Consider the following 20,764-nt stretch of genomic DNA (forward strand, 5'->3'; position numbering starts at 1 on the left):
AACATCTTAGGCAGAGGACTCAGCAGTACCTGTGAGAAGGACCATTTTCTCCCTACTGTCTGTCGTGACATCCATGAGAAGCAGCTTTGGCCATCGTGGCTGCCCTCCATCACCACTGGGTACTTCTTATTGCCTGCACAGGTCCTTACCACCTCTTCCCTGCTGGATTTCCAGCAAGGCTGCTGCATCTGCAATGCATTTTCTACCCACTGGGCTAATGAGCTCTGCGTTGCCAAAGCTGCCTGCAACTTCTTAATGTCCCCCTGTTTTGTGGCTGGAAATATGCTGCTTCCTCCCACTCCTTGCTCATCAGTGAAGTCTGTACATCACGTCTCACTTGACCCTGGCTCCTGCTGCAGAGAAAATACCATTACTTTTCCGCAGTGCGAAGCCCCCGCACCAGCCCTGCTCATACACCTCGAAGCCTATTCCTATAAAGAATACAAAGAATCTGCTTCAAAGATAAAGTTGTGAAACCAAAGAAAATCTGCAGTCAATTAAAAATGATGAGAATTAAGCATACAGCAGATGAGGAATACAAAGTTCCGATTAGCTTGATTCCCAGCGTGACAATGCATTTTATTTTATCCCTTTAGCAGAACAGGGATTTTTGTCTCCGCATGGGCTGTAATGATGTGGCTGGAAAGCTTCCATTGTCTTTAATTAAAACAGTGTGATTACATTTTCCTTTCTCCAGCCCGTTTAGGCCCTGAGTCAGTGCACAGAACTAGGTACCTGTCATGGGTGCTCTGAGTGCAGCGCTAACCTCACTCTATTCACCAGGGCTGGATCTGGAACGCCGACAGCCTGTTCCTGGGCTGCCCACAGCTCTAATTGCAGTGCTATGCAGTCTTAGCCGCCGCAGTAGAAGTCAGCTTTCCCAAGCTGGCTCCATCTGAATTCACACTGTGCAGTTTAGGACAGTTGCAGCTGGTATAAAAAGCCTCCTACCAGGGCAGACCCACCAGATCAGAAGGAGATACGTTACATCTGCAAAGCCAACACAATGCATGGTGGTTTAGTTTTGCCTGGAAAGTAAAGTGGGCGAGTTTTCTGTCCATTACAGGATGGCTTCATATTTGCTGCCTTTGCCTGATGGATTTTGCGCTTTATGGAATGTGGTTTGAGAGCTGTGTAAACAAATGAGGAGAGGATGGCCTTGCTTTTGCTCCATGGCCGCAATAGCTGGTAGCTCAGACAACGTGCTGGCCTCTCATAGCAAACAGCATCTGCATCAGCTGCATTTGGGGAGAGACCTGGGTGTCGTGTGAGTCGTATGCAGCTGCAAGGCTGGGTTTGCATGACTGCACTTGCAAGGATGGGGCCGGGCAAGAGATTTCTGAGGTCTTGGGCAGTTGCCTGTTGTCTGGCATCCTGGGGCTGGTCATGCAGCGAAGGTGCTGTGCAGCTGGGGTCTCACCTGCACGCCAAGGAGCCCTGCCGAGTGAGCCCCTCCGGCCCAAGACATGGGTTGGGCTGCCGTGCTGCTTTGCAGGGCAGGAAGGTCCAGTTCCATGGATGCTTCCCAGGCAGCATTGGCTTTGCTGATGAGGCTTTGCCACTGGTGAGGCTTTGCTGGAGGTGTGAAGGACCATTGCCTGCGTAAGTGTGAAGCAGGTGGATTCAGTGTAAGGGGATGTGTGAAAATTGTTTCCCTCCCCAGATACCCTGGCCCTGGATGGCCCATATGGCTGCAACGAGAGCAGACCCTGCACCCGGCATTTAAGGTTCAACAGGTCCACGTCAAGCCGCTATCAATGTATTATCTCCTTACACTCACCTGCGTAATTGTGCAGAGACCGTGAAGGCTCCTGGCAGATGTCAAACACCTCATTAGTGGTGCTGATGTCTTCTGCCTCAGGCTGTAGCTCAACAGGTTGGGTATTTGTTGTCTATGCTTGTCCAACATACCCTGAGTACAGATACCTGCTGAAGCGTTCATGCGTGTTGCAGCACATCAGTGTATGTTATCCTCGGGGTCTGGCATCTTCAGGATTTTCATCTGAATATGTGCACTCACCTGGAAGCTGCCAGTCCTGGGTGCTGCTCATGCCCTTTAATATTAAATTGCTTTTGGATAAAAAAATAAGACGAGCACCTGAATCAGGCTTTGGTGTGAAGGCTTCCCCCTGCTTTGGTCAGTGTTGGTGTCACTGGGCTTCAAAGCCACGTTCCTCACAGCTGGTCCTGGGAATTCTGTACTCCTGGCTATGCTTTGGTCCAGGTCTGGGTGGAGGGTCCCTTCCCAGCCTGGGGCTTCAGCCGCAATTGACAGCTCGGTGAGAAGGATGGGTGCTGAGGAGAGTGTTGAACCATGTTTTCTAACTTCCCGTGGTCCATGTGTGCATAATCATGTGCTAAACTGTGTATTAGGTCATATATTAACACCGGACACTGTCACCAAGATGGCAGTATTGGCCAGCTCCAGCCTTGTGATTTTTTTAAAATATCTATATTGTTATGACTTCTGTTACAAATTATTATTTTACTAATACTGATTTTAATTTTGTTTTATTATTGTTCATCTTTTAATTGTTACTAGTATTTGTTCTACTTTAATATTATTCATTTACCGTTTTATTTCCTTGGGTACCCACTGAAATAAAGGAACTGCCCAGTTACCTGGGATGTCCTTTTGGCCTAAGTAGCTGCCATGTATGTATCTGTAGGTGCCACATGTGGCAGCTGCCTCTCCATGTGCCTGCCCATGCCAGCTGTGCCCTCTACATGGTCTCAGTGAAAGCACTTGGTGATGCCTGGGAAATCATCCCACCAAGGCTGTGCTGGGAAGCAGAAATACAGGTTTAGCCCAGCAGCTCGGTCTGTCTCTGCAGAGTCTTGTCTCCCTGCCAAGGTGACTCTCTGATTTGGGATGACCTATACTGCCAGCGATTTGGTGCCTGCATTGACCATTTAATGTTGCCCAGTCCCTGTCAAAACTCTAACACTTTTCATCAGTGTCCCTATACCTTTTCCAGGGGGTTTGCAATCTGCTCCCATAACCAACTCCTGGTCTCCAATCAATATGAAATCCTTTCTCATTTCTTGTCTTAAACCACCTTGTTGCTGCTGCAGTGGTTGTTAAACAGCTCTCCTGTTCCAGATGTGCCTGCATGGCAGAGCTTGGGTGATAGTTATCAAATGTAATGGAGGACTGAAGGAATGGTGGAAATGTAAGATTATATTATTATATCATATGCTTTGCATCCTTAGTGCACTCAACTGCTCAGCATGTGCCATTCCCAGTGATCAACATGGTAACTGCTATTGCAATGGGGCCCAGAGAGGCGATGTTGTTGCCTTGTGGAGGTGAGATGCTGGAAGGGATGTATGTAATTTTGGGTCTCGGATGAATTTGGTAAGGTCATGAGGTCTGACTGATGCTTAGGACCTTGTCCTGACAAATCTAATCCAAGTGCTTTACTGGAGACATCATATTGCAGTGTATTACCCAGCTGTGGTACGATGCTGGGGATCCCACCAGTGGCCAGTGCTAGTGTGGTCCATAAGACTGGGACAGTGAAGCTGATTAAGAGGGAGACTTGGCAGCTGAAGAACTCTTAACCAGTCATTATAACCTGCCTGAATTGGGGTGGATTTTCCACAGAAATAATAGATTTGATATAAAAATATCCTCATCAGACTTCAGCTCTTTGCTCCGAAGATGGTGACGGTAAAAAAAGTCAGCCAAAAAATTTAGGGAAAAATAAAATGTTTTTCAGTTGCAGACAGCCCCAGAGATGGTTGACAGTTTGGAAACTATTTTTTCCATGCACTGAGGCAGAGACTGGCACGAGCATGGAAACCTTCAACCTGAACAGTATAAATAGAGCTACTGGAAGTGATGTAAAATCACAGCTGTCCTGCTCTCTTGGCAAGCAGTGCTGGTTCCAGCCGCAATTATAAGATCCATTTCTTGAGGCAGGAATTAGCTCTTCATCTTGTGCTTGTGGGGAGCAAAATGAAGCCCTCATTTTGTGTATGTGGTGAAGAATAGATTGTAATCCTAAAACTAGCCTGAATCACCTATATACACACAAGAGAAGAGAGATCAAGTTATAAGATGTTTTCTTTTACTACAGAAAAGGTTTTCATTGCTGCCAGCTTCCAACTAACATGCTATACCTATTGGTGCATATTGTAATTTCTAACATCTCCGAAACAAATATTTTGAAGAGAGCATAACCCATGATCTGTTTTCCTCCAGCAAGAGCTGCTTTTCCTGGCATCAAGAGATGGTAAAAATAATTCATTGACAACAGTCTGTGACATTTCCTCTTCCTTATCTCTTGAGGCCAAGTCTCCAGCTAGCAGGGTATTTCAGAAATAATCATAAAAGAAATATTAAAAAGAAGAAACCAAAACAGTTGCCCCGTTCCCATGGAAATGCATGGGAACAGTTCAAGCGAGAACCCCTTCACGATGCGGTCATGTGTTTGTCCTCAGACGGTGAGTGAAGATCAGGCGTCTCATCCTCTCTGTTGTCTGCCTGGGTTTTACTGGCATGGCAGATAAAATAAATCCCTTTTGCCTTGGAGGCTCTCTGCTATTCTTTGGGCAGGGGAAGTGGAACAGAAATGTCATCTGAGACGTAAATAAGTGGTTGGGACAACCTGCTGGTCTGCACTTTCCTCCTCCCTTCTTGTCTGGTCCAGCCCTTCCCTTGTGTGCCCTGGCACAGCGAGGGTCCCGCTCTCCTCTTCCCAAGCCACCGGTGACCCCATGGGAGCATCTCTGCCCATCAGACCCACTCTTACCTCCTGAGTGAGAAAGAGATGAAGAAATTGGGCTGTGAAGGTTAAAAGAAGCGTGGCCAGCAGGTCAACGGAGGTGATTCTCCCCCTCTACTCTGCTCTCATGAGATCCCACCTGCAGTACTGCATTCAGCTCTGGGGCCCCCAACATAAGAAAGACATGGACCTGCTCGAGCAGGTCCAGAGGAGGGCCATGAAAATGATCAGGGGGCTGGAGCACCTCCCCTATGAGGACAGGCTGAGACAGTTGGGGTGGTTCAGCCTGGAGAAGAGAAGGCTCCAGGGAGACCTTATAGCAGCCTGCCAGTACCTAAAGGGGGGCTACAGGAAGGATGGGGAAGGACCCTTTATCAGGGACTGTAGTGATAGGACAAGGGGCAATGGCTTTAAACTGAAAGAGGGGAGATTTAGATGAGATGTAAGGAAGAAGTTCTTTATTGTGAGGGTGGTGAGGCACTGGCACAGGTTGCCCAGAGAGGCTGTGGCTGCCCCATCCCTGGCAGTGTTCAAGGCCAGGTTGGATGGGGCTTGGAGCAACCTGGTCTGGTGGAAAGTGTCCCTGCCCATGGCGGGGGGGTGGAACTAGATGATCTTTAAGGTGTCTTCAAACCCAAACCTTTCTGTGATTCTATGAATAACCTGAAATACTTTTCAATCAGGCTGCTGCTCCCTTCCTACTCTACGAATGCATGAGACAATGCACAAGCTCCCTCGTTGCTCTGCGGGAAGCTAATGAAAAGCCTCTGATACCATTTTTCTGCCCAAGGTCTTATACCCAGAGAGCAGATTTGCTTTACTGAGCAACCAGCAGTTTAAAGACCTGCTTCCAGCTGCAGGTCCAAGGCTGCCAGGGAGGCTGCGGGCAGAGAGGAAAATCCTGAGCGTGTGGGCTCCAGCACTGACTCAGCTGAGCAAAGCCCTGGCAGAAGCAAACATTTCCTTTGGAACCTGTGCGCTGTGTGCATGGGCAGGGGGAAGAGAGCAGATGACAGGGCAGATACTTACAAACTTCAGAGACAGGTTTTGACTGTAAAAATTGCAGTTTGGATTATGGCCTATCTGCTAGAGTAAACAGAACAGAATGGGAAAAAAGAAGTGTCAAAAATCCCCTCTGGTCTCTAAAGAGCATGTCTACTCTGCAAGGAAACACTGAGAAAAAGCAATGAGTTTCCAGCCTCTGCTTGTACGGGGAGAGCTGCTGGGGGAGATCCTGCGGGTGGTGGCTTTCCTGCCCAAGTGCTCGTCATCCTCTGTGCGTGGCCACAGCAAAGGGATCACGTCCCCATGGTTCGTATCATGAAGGATTCCCCAGTTTGCCTCCTGCCAGGTAGCCTGGATGTATCAGAAGTGCCAAATCATGGCAATCCCCAGGAAGGACCTGGGTTCTGTGTGTGGACTGTGTAAAGACTTTCAATAGTCAGAGGCTGTTGAAAGAGCTCTTGATGCTGAGGAGTACAGGAGGCATCCCTGGGCTTTGCTCCAGCCAAGAGTACATTTGTCCCATCCCTTTTGTTCAGCTAGGTGTGTTCCTATGTGAATAAGAGATCCAAATTTTTGCATCTAATGCAGATTACTCTGATTCATCCTCTACAAGGAGCTATATCCCTCACTGATGCGCTGGCATCTCTCCCTGCCCCATTTGGGCAGTCAGTGATTTTAGAAACTGTAGCAGGGGCCTTAAGTTGAGGATCCCTGAATTTTCTTATGCAGACCTGCCATTAAACTGCTATATGAATTAAGTGATTTATGTGTGTCTTGATGCCTTTGCTTGACTTTGAGTGGAAGGGGATCATTCAAGGCCTGGCTTAAAGCATTGTAAGCATTTTAGGGACTCAACATAGTCAGTGGAAAGGTGAAGTATTTTGTTGCAGTTGTTCCCAGACTGTGATCTATGGGCTGCACTTTGGCAGCTGGTGGCCCTCCAAAACCATGTGGTTTTGGGTTTCCTTTTGACTGCCTTCCTTGCAGAAAAGATCCCAAGAGTCTGTAAGAGCAATTAGAAATGGAGAAGTGGAGCCAGGCCACTTTGTGTGCTCTGGACACTGACAGCGATGGGTTGAGCTCACCTCTGCTCTTCACCATGCTGCCAAGATGCCACTCAAAAGCAATGCCTCCAGGTCAGCAGCAAGCTTGCCTGGGTTGCTTCCACCGCAGAAGTGATAACTTGTCCATTGCTGTTCGTGCTGGTGCTTTACCTGGAGCTAGAGCTGAAGCTATGAATCTCCCAGCCGTCTGCTGATACAAAACACATGAATGATAAAGGCTGTCGCTCCCACAGGGATCGTTGCGATGGCTGCAGGTGAGCTGGTGGAAGCAAACACATACACAGATATGAAGGACTTGACCTGGCCCCTTGTAAGCTCTACCAGCCAATTCCAGATCTCCTGAGATGCCAGGGAGACAGTCAGGGCCAAAGTTGGTGGGAATGGGGCCAAACACACCCAACTACAAAATGCCTCATAGCATTTCTGATGAACAGTGACCCAGAAGAGGAGGACACACTAATAATCCCTCTCCCCTGGTGAGACAGGGCATGAAGGTGACAGGGTGCTTTTGACTTCATTGTGTTCATTGAGGTGGCCAGTTTCTGGGTGACTTGCTCTGCTGTGCGATAGGAGGGTAGGATGCTGATAAATCTGACTTTCAGAAGGTACAGTCAGCAATCACCTGTCTGACACTCAGAAAGATTCGTATTTGCAGGAAACTTTCCAGTCAGTTCCTACCTAGTCTTAGATCTAGGTGATTGCAAGCAGAACTACAGCTCCTACACACTTTATTTCCCAACAAAACGTGGCAAGATAAAACCCACCCTGGACCCTCTACCAATGAGTTTGGAGGGTTCAAGGGGCAAGTCAACAGGGACAGCTGCAGATCAGCCTGATGGATCCAGTGGATCCAACTCCTTGCTGGCCAGATGAGTTGAGAGGCATGGAAGCTACATATCCACATGCCTAAGCTAATATATGGTTTTCTGGTAGTATTTGTGGGCTGGTTTGTGGGCACAGCACCAGCTGAGCCCAAAGCTCTGTCCAGCTCATGGTTCAAGGATTTTCCTCAATCTGGCATAGGCTGTCTGCGCTGCTGTCTTTGGCAGCTCGACTGTCCAGTTGGGATGAAGACTCAAGACAGGCTGAGGAAGGTTCATTAAGGGCACTCACTGTGGTTTTAGCCATGAAGCACTGCAAAGGCTTTGCTGAGCGTGCGTGCATTGCAAAACCAAAATATTTCAAAGGCTTCCTGCTGATTTTTGTTGGAGCAGGGGGGGTATAAGGATGTGAAGGAACTCCTGCCAAAATTTATCATGATTCCGAAATGGGAGTCTGCCAAAGAAAATGTGACTTCACTGATTATATATTAATGTTGCAAAACAATTATTCACCACCACCACCTTGTTCTGAGAAATGGCTCCTTATTTGTGGAAAACTTCAGTAAAAATAAAAAAACTATTCATAGGCAGATAACCAGAAGGGGAGATGCCACTGCGCACAATTAAAATTAAACAAAGCAGCAAGCAATTGCTAAGACACTCTTATCAGAAGAAACCATCAGGCACCTCAGGAGTGGTGTGATGTCATCAAGCCCATCCAATGGAAAACCAACCAAGTCATAGAATCATAGAATCATCTAGGTTGAAAAAGACCTTTAAGATCATCGAGCCCAACCGCAAACCTAACACTGCCAAGGCCACCACTAAACCATGTCCCTAAGTGCCACATCTACGCATCTTTTAAATACCTCCAGGGATGGTGACTCAACCACTTCCCTGGGCAGGCTGTTCCAATGCTTGATAATCTTTCGGTGAAGAAATTTTTCCTAATACCCGATCTAAACCTCTCCTGGTGCAACTTGAGGCCATTTCGTCTCGTCCTATCACTAGTTACTTGGGAGAAGAGACCAACACCCACCTGGCTACAACCTCCTTTCAGTTCTTGAGAGTGTAAGGTCTCCCTTGAGCCTCCTCTTCTCCAGGCTAAGATACCCCCATTCCCTCAGGTGGTCCTCACAGGACTTGCTCTCTAGACCCTTCACCAGCTTCGTTGCCCTTCTCTGGACACGCTCCAGCACCTCAAGGTCTTTCCTGTAGTGAGGGGCCCAAAACTGAACACAGGACTCAAGGTGCGGCCTCACCGGTGCCGAGTACAGGGGGACGATCACTGCCCTGCTCCTGCTGGCCACACTACTTCTGATACAAACCAGCATGCCATTGGTCTTCTTGGCCATCTGGGTACACTGCCAGCTCATATTCAGCCGGCTGTTGACCAACACCCCCAGGTCCTTTTCCTCCAGGCAGCTTTCCAGCCACTCTTCCCCAAACCTGTAATGTTGCACGGGGTTGTTGCGACCCAAGTGCAGGACCCAGCACTCAGCCTCGTTGAACCTCATACAACCTGGGACTCAGCACATCAATCCAGCCTGTCCAGATCCCTCTGTAGAGCTTTTCTACCCTCAAGCAGATCAAGACTACCACCCAACTTGCTGTCATCTGCACCAAATTTTGACCCACCAAAAGATGATCCCTTGGAGAGACAGCATCGTTCCTGCCCCGCTACACCTGTGTTGTGTCTGCCTCCCCAGGCATTAGCTCCAATGCTACCTGGGAAATCCCAGTTAGGATGACTTGGCCTGGTTTCCCACACAGCTGATGCAACCGGAGCTAACGAGCCCTCCCGGCAGTGCCATGTATGCTGGGACGTGCTGTCCTGCTCTCTGTGTTTGTTTTAGGGGATTAGGAACATGCCTAAACCCAAGCGCATGTTGGAAACGATGTTTCACACGCAAAGCAGCCTGGTTTGGAGGGAAATAGCAAAGTTTCTGTGATTAAATGAAAATAATTGGGGTTAAATGGGGACGAAAATGAAATTTCCTTGCAATTACTTGGATTTATTATAAGAAAGAATGACATACCTTGTCAGTTTTATCTGCTCTCCACTGTTTGCCCTTTATGCTTTTTCTCCTACTTTTAGAAATGAACTTGGGCTCCTTTGCCTCATTAATGAGAGATTACCTAGCTTGGCGAGAAGTTTTGTGTATTAGAAATGGGCTTTACTGATACAGCTCTGAAACACTGATGTGCTCTTCAGTTCCAAAACCCCCTTCTGCTAAAACCCAAACAGAATAACAAGGCTATTTCCCTAAATTATAGTTCAAACATATGGAAGTCATTCTCTTCTCTAATGGTTTTGGTGTTAAGAAGCACAGAAAGCTGCTAAGACTGTCTGCTCAGTGTAAAACCTCCTTTACTATATGGTTCTTCCCGAGCTACCCAGGTAGGGTTGTTAAATCAGGATGGTGCTTGCGATTCAAGAGAAAATTATACAGCTTATTTGATACACTTTGCTCTATAAGCACCCACTTTCAAAAAACCCAGAAAATCCTACTGTAAAGTCTAAGGACAGAAGGTGGTTTTGGGTGCAGATCAGCATCTGAGGTATCCACTTCAGCTCTCATGAGACACATAAACCTTGCAAAAGTTTAACCAGTGACTGAAATAGCACAACAGAGACTGGTGGTGGTGGTGGTGAAAAGGGAACAGTCCCAAGATTTCCCCTCTCCTGTTTCCCTCTGCCATTCTCCTCTTTATTCTCTTCTCCAGCCTGAAGTCCTGGAAAATATGGTTGCTTGTCATGTGAAGCCACTCTAGTTTTTGGATTTTCCTTGTTGCTTCTCACTATACATTTCCTATTAGACACTTTTTTTGAGACAGGGAATAACTGCACACTGCATCCCTGAAGTGGGCATAGCTCATACTTAGCAGTGTAATGATGGCCCTTTCCTAACAATTTCTCCCACTTCACCTACCTTTTTGGTTGCAGCTAAGCGTTCAGCCAATGTTTTCATAGAATCATATGGTGTAACCTCTCTATAATCATGATACTAGATTGATCCAATTGATTGACTAATTGACCACTAATTGTATACAATGGTATTAGCTGACTGATGCCAGCTCAGAGCATCTCATTTCATGTGAAAAGATAGGACTGTTTTTCTTTTCCCCCATTAATATATTTTTACATTACCTATATTGTATTTCATTTATTTTTGTTGTCAGTCACTCACTCAGCATCACTTAGCCAAATCTACTCTTTACTGATCATACCCATTTGTTCTCTGTCCTTGCAATTTGTTACTACTCATTTGGCTCCTTCACTACTTCTTGTCATTCTCTGGAACCATCAGGAAAAATTGATTCAGCCACGAGAGCATCCCTAAATTCCTCCACAGTGAACACAGATGCCGAAAAGCCCCTCTTTGCCTCCAGTTCTGGCTTCATCTGCTCTGGGAACCCCTAGCACTGGCCCTACAGACATTCTGGCAGCCTTCAAGCTCTGATGTGTTTGCAAAAGCAGATGTTATTAACTTGTAAAGCATCTTCAAACTACTCATGGGGGGCTGCCGCATTTGGTGTTGTTTCTAACCAATTGCTTTCCTCATTTGAACATTTCTGCTTTGTTTTTTTTTTTTGTTTTTTTTTTTCCTTTTTTTTTTCCCAGGATGTTTTTTGGGTTTCTGTACCAGCCCTTGCCAACCCATCTAGCTATGCTAAGCTCCTCTGCACTTCTGCACCCCAGTCTCCCCTGTGTAGCTCTTCAAAACGAACCTACTTAATCATGCCTTTCACATTAATTTGGAAAATGGCATGAAATTTTGCCCTTTTTGTGGGTTTCCAGATAAGCTGGTCCCTGAAATAGCTACAGAGTGGGTCTAAAAATTAGCATCTGTGTCAGGCCCTGTGTGATGTACACCAGCCTGAGTGCACGTAACCCAAATTCCTCTTCGCACTCGTGTTTTCTGCCCATACAGTCTCCTTGGTCACTCTTTGGATGCTGTCACCAGCAGGGACAGGCAATCAATGGTGACACTTTGATAGCATTTTTATTTGGGCTTGGCATCCCCCGTGACCTGTTGAGAGGGTTAACTTTTCATCTGATCTGACTGCTAGTCCTTATCTCTGGAAATGATCCAAAACCAAGAAGGAATGAAAGGAAAAAACTCGCAAGGAACCAACCTTTTTTGGTTTTATACCCAGAGGAGACATTTTGGGTTGCATTTGGATTTTGCATTTGGGGGTTTTATTTCTGTTTTCTTTGCAAAGTAAAATAAAAATCTCACAAAACTGACAAGCAGAACAAAATTATTTACTTTTTTTTTTTTTAAGCTAGAGAAAGGGGGAAATAGGAAGACGATTCCATTTTTTCATCAGGAGAGAAAAATATCAGCCAAAAGAAAAAGATTTTCAAGACTGTGTTTGGAAAATTTGTAAGAATAGCAAAGGTGCAGCTATATTAACTATACTTTCTCAGCTTTATACAAACACTTATAAAACATGAATGAATACCAGAGGGAATATTTTTATTAACAAAAAATTAGAACACAAGCTTTTAATACCTATACCAGGAAAAACAGTTCATTTATTCAAACAGCAGTTTAGAAACAAAGAAACAAAACAAAAAGAATTAGTTACTTTCCTATGGATTTAAATTTTGGAGTTAAAATCTCTTGATGGCTTCTAGGGAAGCCTTACGTCTGTAGTAATTCTCAGGAAACAGCATTGCTGACTACAGCACAAAACAACTCAAATTGTGCTGATTCGGTAGGCAAAGCCTTTGAAACTGATGGAGCTTGTGGAGGAGTCAGAACCTGAAGAAATGCCAATATTATTTCAAGGGCGGGGTGGGGGGGAGCTCTATTTCCAAAAGGAGCAAAACTGGAGGGTAATTAAACTCAGCAGCATCCTAGAAGCCAACACAAGGCTTAACTTCTGAGTTCAGCTTGGACTAAGGCTCAGGGTGAAAGCTGATACAGGCATTTTCTAGCACAAGGATAGTTAAAGCATGGTCCAACAGGGCTGTAGCCTCGATATACTCTAATTTTGAGTGCTGAGACACAGTATGGAGACCATGCAGTGATCTGGTGAAGTGTGGAACGTTAAAAGCAGAGCGGTGGTTTGCATATTGTTATTTCTGAGGGCCTCACCTCTGTGTTAAAGATCATCTGGATCAGTCCACCTTGTACAAATCGGGTTTAGCCCTGGCAGATTGTCAGTGTTGCCCAGGGCTGGGCAAGGGCTGGCTGCCCCTGTCAAAAAGCGCGAAGCATATTCTGCACTTGGGTCTCATGCCTGGAGTAAGAAAAACTATTCTGAGAGGGGAAGAAAAACACAAAAACTCTTCTACCCTTCTGTCCTTATGGTGCCCTGTTATGAATTGGTTGAGTACCAAGACCCAAGACATGCTCTGGTATATTAACACAGCTGAAAACATTATCAGCCACAGATACTGATGCCTTAACCTATGCTGTTTGAGCAGAAGTCAGTTTGTAAATGTTTAATAGATGATGGACTTTTTTCTTAGCAAGATAACCAAGAAACAGGATTTACTTCATATTTTAAGAAATTAGACTATATCAAATGTGTAATAAAAATATTTTCTATAGGATTTTAAAATATATACATATATAAACTACCTTAATTTTTAATGCCCTGTTGATATTGATGTGGTCTCTACAGTATCTAAGTGTAACTAAGCGAGGCTGCCCAGCAACCTCCATTATACCTCAAACAGTGATTACAAACTTGAAGCCTTGTCCACGCTGCAAATTAAACCTGCTTGAAAACAGGATCTGAAATTGTCTGCTGGGCCTGATCCAGCACCCACTAACAGTCAGGCAAAGTCCGCTCCTGACTGCAGGAGCTGGATTAGGTCCTAGACACAGTCCTGAAATGACGTGGTTTCCAACCCTGTTGGCTGGGCAATGATAAAGGCACCTGAGGGAGTTACTGAGACCCTTAAGGCACTTCCTGGTAAAATAAAAAATATTAGATATTTTATGTAGAATATTTAGGGATATTTAGAAACAGGCTAAAGACAGTTTAGGCACATCTATACTTCATTTTGAAGAGGGGCCCAAACTGACCGTGTCCTGGACGTAGCCTTTGCTCAGACACTGGATGTAGACTTTCGTGAAGCTTAAGGGAGGTTGAGAGCTTGGGGGTGATGATGGTGCAAAGAGCATTCATGCCTGCATCTTCCCCACAGCATCCATCTCCATATACCCCCGGCCTCGCTTGCCCAGTCCATCTGGAGGAGGTAAGTTGGGCAAGAGCTCCCGTGTCAAGTGCCTGCAATGGCACGTGGGGCTGACCTGGCACTTTCATCGAAGAGAACCTAAAACTGGTGACGGAGGTGGAGGGGGGTGAGGGCGGAGAAGCACAGATTACTGTCTGGCCCTGTGTCCACCGAGGACAGCGAGGACATGGCTTTGGGCTGTGCCTCCAACACACAGCCCAATCCGGTTTGCGTTCTTGTTTAATCTAGCACTGTGTCTAAAGCAAGTTCAGATTCATTTACCACGCAAGGTTTGAAGCACAGTGTAGACAAGGTGTGAGGGCCAGATCCTGATCTAATGCAGGCAAAATTTGCCATTACCGTTGGCCTGAGCACTTACCCTTGATTATACTTTAAGGTAGGTAGCATGGGAGTTCTCCTGCTTCAGAGAGTTAATATAGGGGATTTGACCACCTGCCGAGGAAAGTTTCTCGCTGAGCTTTCGGTTCATCTGCTCCATGTGCCTGGTGTTTTTCCTGGCTTGCCGGAGAGACCTCTTGACTTTCTTCACCCGATCTCGCAGCTGCTTGTTGCGCTTCTCCAGCGTCGCCACTTTCTGCTGCAGCTTCTTCACTCTGTCCTCCTCCTCAAACAGGGCTTTCTGGACCGAGGAGCACATGAGCTGAGGGGACAGCAGAAATGAAATAGCAACAGGTGAGCTTTACACAAAAACCTATTAAAGCAAGGGTTAATTCAGGCGTTCCTTGAAACACCTCACAGCTCTTCAAAAGTAGAATAGTTTTTTTTGGAAGTTCTATTCTTTTTTTATACCTTTTTTAGTAAAATCCTCTCTTTCACTTCTGTATTCAGATAAGACCTGAAATTGTAGATCTTAATGATACTAGTGATTCACAATTACTTTTATGAACTGTTTTGACAGACCTGTCCAGCCCACTGAGGCTACATTGAATTTATGGAGGAAGGCTGCCCTATTTCTGGTATGAAACTGGAGTTCAGGCCAAGGGGTGTCACTTTTGGAAAACTCTAGATTTGATTCAGCTTAGCAGCCCTTCAGAAAGCCCAGATTTTAACAGGAGCCTGCCTTTTGCTCGTTATGTCAACATGTGAAATAAGGACTGCACCTGCAAAAGGCAGAACTGGTTGGTTTTGCCTTTTGAAGAACTGGGTTGTCTTAAATGTCTCATTTTATGGGCTTCTTTCAGATGAAATCCTAAAGGGTAAAATCTCAGCAGTCTCTAGGAGCATTCAAGACCCCATAACTTGAACAGAAGTGATTGTTTTGGCAGGGTCTTTGGCTGAAAACTGCCCCTCCCATTCTACCCACTACCAACTTACTGCAATATTGCCCCCAGTAGGGATATCAAACTCTTCATGTCCACTCACACCTGTGGTCCTTAGGCAAAAAAAAGAAAAGGAGCCAGCTTCAAAGGTGCTGCACCCAAGGCAACACTAGAAGAGCAGCTCATAGCATTTTCAAATCCGCTGGGTTGGATGATGGTCCAAATGCAAAACATCTGTTGCAGAATTGTTCTTCCTCTGCTACCTCGTCCTAGGATGACCCAGAGGTCTATCTCATGTCAGCTATATGTGATTGCCATGTTTACGATCTCCTGTTTCTGACTTGCTTCCTATTCACAGGTGCAGCTGTAGGAATGGGATGCGAAACACCAGCTACAAAGGCTGCTGACTAGTTTCAGTGCAAAGAAGTTGTGTTCCTGATGGACGGTGTCGCGTGAGATGGGATTCAGCTGCCTTCTCTTAAGCAGCTAAAAGTGAGACTCAGGTCTGGGCTCCTCTCTTCCAGTTTCCCCTGTAATATCTGCAGGGAGAGACACCCTTCAAGAGGGTGATCTCCACCCCCTAGGGCAGTGGGAAGAATCACCCTCTGAACACAAGTCCCCCATTTCACTGACTACAAAGGCACCAAGTTCCTTGTTTTCTACCTGGGCAACATTTTCCAAGCAGAAAAAGAGGAGGTGCCTGGGGCTCAAGGACAGCCTCACCATAAAGTTTCTAATCTAGAGGAGCCCCCATCAAAATCTATTTCTGCCCAGGGTGATGTGCCTCCTTCCTTCCTTTCCTACAAAAAGCATCCTGAGAGATTTTATTGTGCAAGTGGGACTTTCAGCTGATTGCTGCACTGGTGCACTGTGAGGAAAGGCAGCGTCTTCTGCTGGATTTATCTCCTATATATGTCTAGATTTTTTTTATGTGTGTCAAGCACTCCTGGAGCCTGGATGGGCTTTCTCTGGCAGAACATTTGGAACAGACAGGGAATCTAAATAAACAAGTAAATCCTCACTGTGATGATGAAGGATTACGTGTTTCTTTCCATCTTACTTTGTAGTATTTTTAACAACTGGAAGTAGAGGAGGGAGCCCGCTTTGACGAATAACACTTCATTTGCTTTGGAAACCCCCAGCAGCCGAAAACCATGGCCAGTCAACACAAACACAGCAACTTCTTCCAGTCCCCACAAGCTCTTGTTTCTTGTGCAAAAGCACTGCAGGGCTTTGCTAAAAGGCAAATTCTTGCCCCAACTATCCTCTCACTAGGGCTCTTTTATAAATGCGTACTAGAGAGACTGGGAGCTCACAGATAGAGGGCCAGAAATTGCACTGAAGAGGAGGGAATTTGGTTTTGATCACAGCTCATTCCAAGGGTTATTTGAAAACAGCCAGCACATCTTGGCTTTTGTGTTTGCCAAACCCTTGCAAAACTTCAAGCAGAACACTTCTTGAATTTAAATCCCTGCAAAGGAGAGCACTGAGTTAGGAAAAGAGGTTTGTTGGGAAGACAGGAGGTGGAAACTCTACTTCATGAGGGATTTCTTGCATTTTCCATTGATGCAGTGAGGGGTATAGCACATGACAGAGTCCAATGCGGAGGAACAAACAATTTGTGCAGCTGAAGTGTGAGGTTGTGCGAACCCAACCGAGTCTCATCTGTCTGGGCTGGCTCGTGGGGAGCTCTGATAGCAGACATCAGGGATGGCATTAGCCTCACCCCAGAGGCACTCCCAAACCTTTTGAGGTTGGTCCTCTGTCAGCAGAGGTAGTCCAGCTCTACAGAGCCACTCAGAAACTTCTCAAACACCATCAAAAAGCTAGCTAGCTCATTTGCTCATGCTGTTCCTCTTCCAGATCCTCACTCTCCAGTCAAACCCATGGTTTAGTGCTTAAATTATCTGGAGATATCCAGAGAGATCACTGGAACAACACAGTTATAAAAAACTGAGGTGCTGTTGGACACGCACAGCTTTATTTACCAGCAGGGTAGGTGATAGGAAGAGCCCAGCTTGATAATTGGATGCCTGCCTGCAACTGCAAGACTACCAGCCGAAAAATAAACTATTTGCTCCTTCTACATGGGGAAAAATAACAAGGTGGAGTCCTCACGTTCTCACCGGCTGGTTACAAACAGCATTTTTCACAGGGATCTGCAGTGGGGATGATATTTAAATGTGAGTGCTGTCCAAGCCTTGCTGTTACTGCTAGGGCTGCAGTTCACATGAGTGCAACCGAGTTATTTTTAAAGTGGTGCTGAGAACTGTGTAACTGCGACAGCCAGGGGCTCAGCACAGCCTGTATAACTAACCCAGCTGCTGAACAAATAAGTGAGAAGTTAACCAACCCTCAGTCTGTGTTGCTACTTGAATACTTCGTGTTTACAGCCAGATGAGATATCCCTGCATTGCGCAGTCATTCCTATGGAGCATATCTACAGACAAGAATTTCACACCCCATTTTCTCTGGTCTCGTGCACCCATAAATGTGCACAGTTTGCACTGATGACAATCAAGATCAGACCTTAGTCCAAAGGAACTGCTAAAAGCTACAGAGAACTGGATTTTGTTTCTGGCAGTGGCCTGTGTTCCCACTCCCCATCACAGCTTGCCATGTCAGGTGCACTAGAGAAGGGGGGGGGGGGTGTTTATGCAATGTTTAAGGGACAATGAAATCTCCATCCATACCTTACAAGGTAAGTAACTGAGGAGCCAGTTCCACTTGGTGCCACTGAAAGAAAGGATAGGAAAGGATGGATAGCTGACAACTCCTATTCCCACAAGTTATCAGCTGCAGACAGTTAAGCAAGAGCTTTGAAATGCCACGCTTAGCATGGCATACATGCCCACAGACCTGGGAAATGGAGAGAAGGACCAAATAATGGCTCCTCAGAAAAACTTATGAATTACTTTTCTAGGTTTCCTTCAAAAGTTACATTTTCCAGTGACCCACAGTTCAGAAGAATTGTTTGTTCTGGAGATCTCTGTCTGCATGTCTAGTTGTTCCACAGTTTTGTTAGCAAGGCATCCTCAGCAGTGGTTAAACTTGAGTCCAGAGCAGTACCAGGAGATGTAACAGGAAAGGTAGCACTACAAGAACCATACAGATCCTTAGGATTTATCCCACACAGCCTACAGCTGTGAAACCACAAATTAAATATATTTGAGTATTTGTCTGAAACATCCTGTCACAAATATACTCAGTTTTAAGTTTCACCACATCTAGATGATTTACAAAATCTGTCCGTCTGCCAAACAAATCAGCACTGTAGCAAATCAAGCTGATTTTCGGAGTGTCACATTACAGGCATGTAGGCCCTTTACCAAACACCCTGAATTGACGTATATATACGTTTGTCTGATTGACAGACAGACACATCTGCCTTCTGTAAGCTTCCTTTGAATGGGACAGTGGCTAGGAAATGCCCCATGGATAAAAGCATGACGATAGTGTTCATCCACCACAAATTGTCCATAAATGGCTGAAGTTAGCGTTACAGAGCTCAAGTCACTCAAAACCCAGCACTGGCACCCAAGTCTTGCACTTCACCTACCAAAGGCAGAGAAGTTGAGTTCTAGCTAGCTCCTCATGCACGCTCTGTATGGGCACCACTGCTAAAAAGCTCTGGAGGCCCACTACCTAAAAGTCTTTCGTTTCAGGTCTCCAAAAATATCTTTCACATCAGAGAGTATTTTTGGACATTTAGATACAGGGTGCCATCAGGCAAGATGATGGTAGGAACATCTTTAAATGTGTGACAGTGAGACCTGGTCTCTGCATGGATGTGACGTGGTTTTAAAAGAACTGGGCATGGGTCACTTTGGTTTCTTGCCCTCAAATCTTCCTCCTGACCCATACTGCTAACTGGAGCACCCCAGAGCCAGCATCGCCCCAGCACAACCTATCTGGAGTGTCTGGTGGAAGAAATGAGACTGGAAACACTGCAGGTTGGGAAGCACAGATCCTGCTCTGCTGCTGAGCCTCCTCCGCGCTGCATCCCAGTGAGCTCACCGCATCCCCGCACCGCTCTTCTCTTGCCTTCCCTGCTATAAAGCTGCTTTGCAGAAAAGGTGAAAACTGTTCGCATTTCCTGCACATTGACTTGCTGCTCTGTGCTTTACCGCTGTTCAAGTTATATAAAACATCTTAAAACGAAACCTTATGCAGCACAAAGTGCGTACCTCCAGCTCTATTTGTCTCAGCAGAGCAATAATTCATGAATTGTCTCTCAAGGGGCTCAGGAGCCAAACATAGCTCTTTATTTTCTTCCCCAACCCCTTCTGTGCTCTTAGCAAGAGGAAGGTCTCTGTGCCCTGGGGAAGCTGGTAATGACACGATACAGCTCATGCAGATGATCTTCACCTTTCCTGGCCAGGGAGGTCCCCTTTGAGCCCTGCCTTGCCATGGCCACATTTCAGACCCTGAGCATCGCTTTCTCCTTTTGTTCAGCCGCTTTGGGCAGGCTACATGGGAGTGAGCATGTTGGATGGACAGACGGATGGTGCAGCAAAGGATAGCAGGAGGGGGCTGGCAGTGGAGGGTATTGGGTTTAGGATGGACTTAACCTCCAGTTACTGGGACTTTTCAGCCAACACTAACACTCCTGCTGAAGTGTGGAAAAGCCCCTGTCAGCACTGTTAAACCATTATGTTGGGTGAAGTGGTGGGGGCATGGCAGTGCTGGGTTAAACCGCCTCTGCTTGCTGCAAGACTGCACAGTTCAGAGATACCAAATTGGGGTCCCAAGGGCAGATCCAGCATCGCTGGCATTAGTGGAGATGAGCTGGGACTTCACCCTAGGACTTCATATGAATCACCAAGATATGTAAGACCCAGATGGAGAAAGACATGATTGTGGCTGTTCTTATCTTACTGAATGCTGGGTCAGCATTTGCCATGGGAGGTGTAAGGCTTGTGGCACAAGTCTCCAGCTCATTCAAAATATTAGAGATGGGGACTTCACTGGGGTATGAAGCACTGCCTGCAGGGAGCCTCTGCCAGGCTACACCCACCCCGAGGTGTCTCAGTGCTGTGGACGGTGTTTTTCTTTGCCATTTCACTGCTCACTAAAAGCAGATTTTCACTTTAAACTCCTAAGATGCAGCCAGTCAAGGCAAGTCATCTCACCTTTCCCAACTGTCATCGGAGATGAATGGGCACATCCAAGGGGAGACTTCTTGCCTACCCTAGACACCTACCTCGGGTGGACCACTTTCGGGCACCCCTCTCCATTGCCTAGATAACTAGCTCAGACTGAGATGGATCCCGCCCCGAGTCCCACGAAATGGTAGCTGGCATCATTGACTACCTGGGGCAGGTTGCAAGGGCAGCATACAGATAGTTTTCTTGGAGTTTGGAGAACCTTGCCCTGGAAACAGACCCAAATACATGTCCATGGGCAACCGGGAGTCTTTAAAAACAGCCTTGTTTGTTCTGATCTGCATCAAAGCGCTGCTTGGTGGAAAACCATCCCAAGAACTGTTGGAGAGCCTGCCAGGGGCAGCTCTTGGATAGTGTCTTGGCAGGTCTCTTGGGTAATACTTGGCCCTGACGTCCCCCTGAGTGGCCGAGAAGGGCCCATGTACCTGGAAAATGTGAACGCTCTTTGCAAGCTGTGATGTAAGGCCCCAGTGCCAGCAGCTCGACCAATACACCGACTC

At 46.4% G+C, this 20,764-nt stretch overlaps 1 protein-coding gene across 1 annotated transcript in view; it reads right to left on the bottom strand.

Annotated features, from left to right (window-relative positions):
- Positions 1–11,869: 11,869 nt before the first annotated feature.
- CCDC3 (coiled-coil domain containing 3) overlaps positions 11,870–20,764 on the bottom strand; it is a 44,662-nt gene continuing 35,767 nt past the window's right edge. The window contains exon 3 of the mRNA XM_075024666.1: positions 11,870–14,480. Within this exon, the coding sequence (XP_074880767.1) occupies positions 14,205–14,480 (276 nt within the window). The 3' untranslated portion in view covers positions 11,870–14,204. The remainder of the gene's footprint in view (positions 14,481–20,764) is intronic.

This window comes from Buteo buteo, chromosome 4 (genome assembly GCF_964188355.1).
Source record: "Buteo buteo chromosome 4, bButBut1.hap1.1, whole genome shotgun sequence".
In the NCBI taxonomy this organism is placed as follows: domain Eukaryota; kingdom Metazoa; phylum Chordata; class Aves; order Accipitriformes; family Accipitridae; genus Buteo; species Buteo buteo.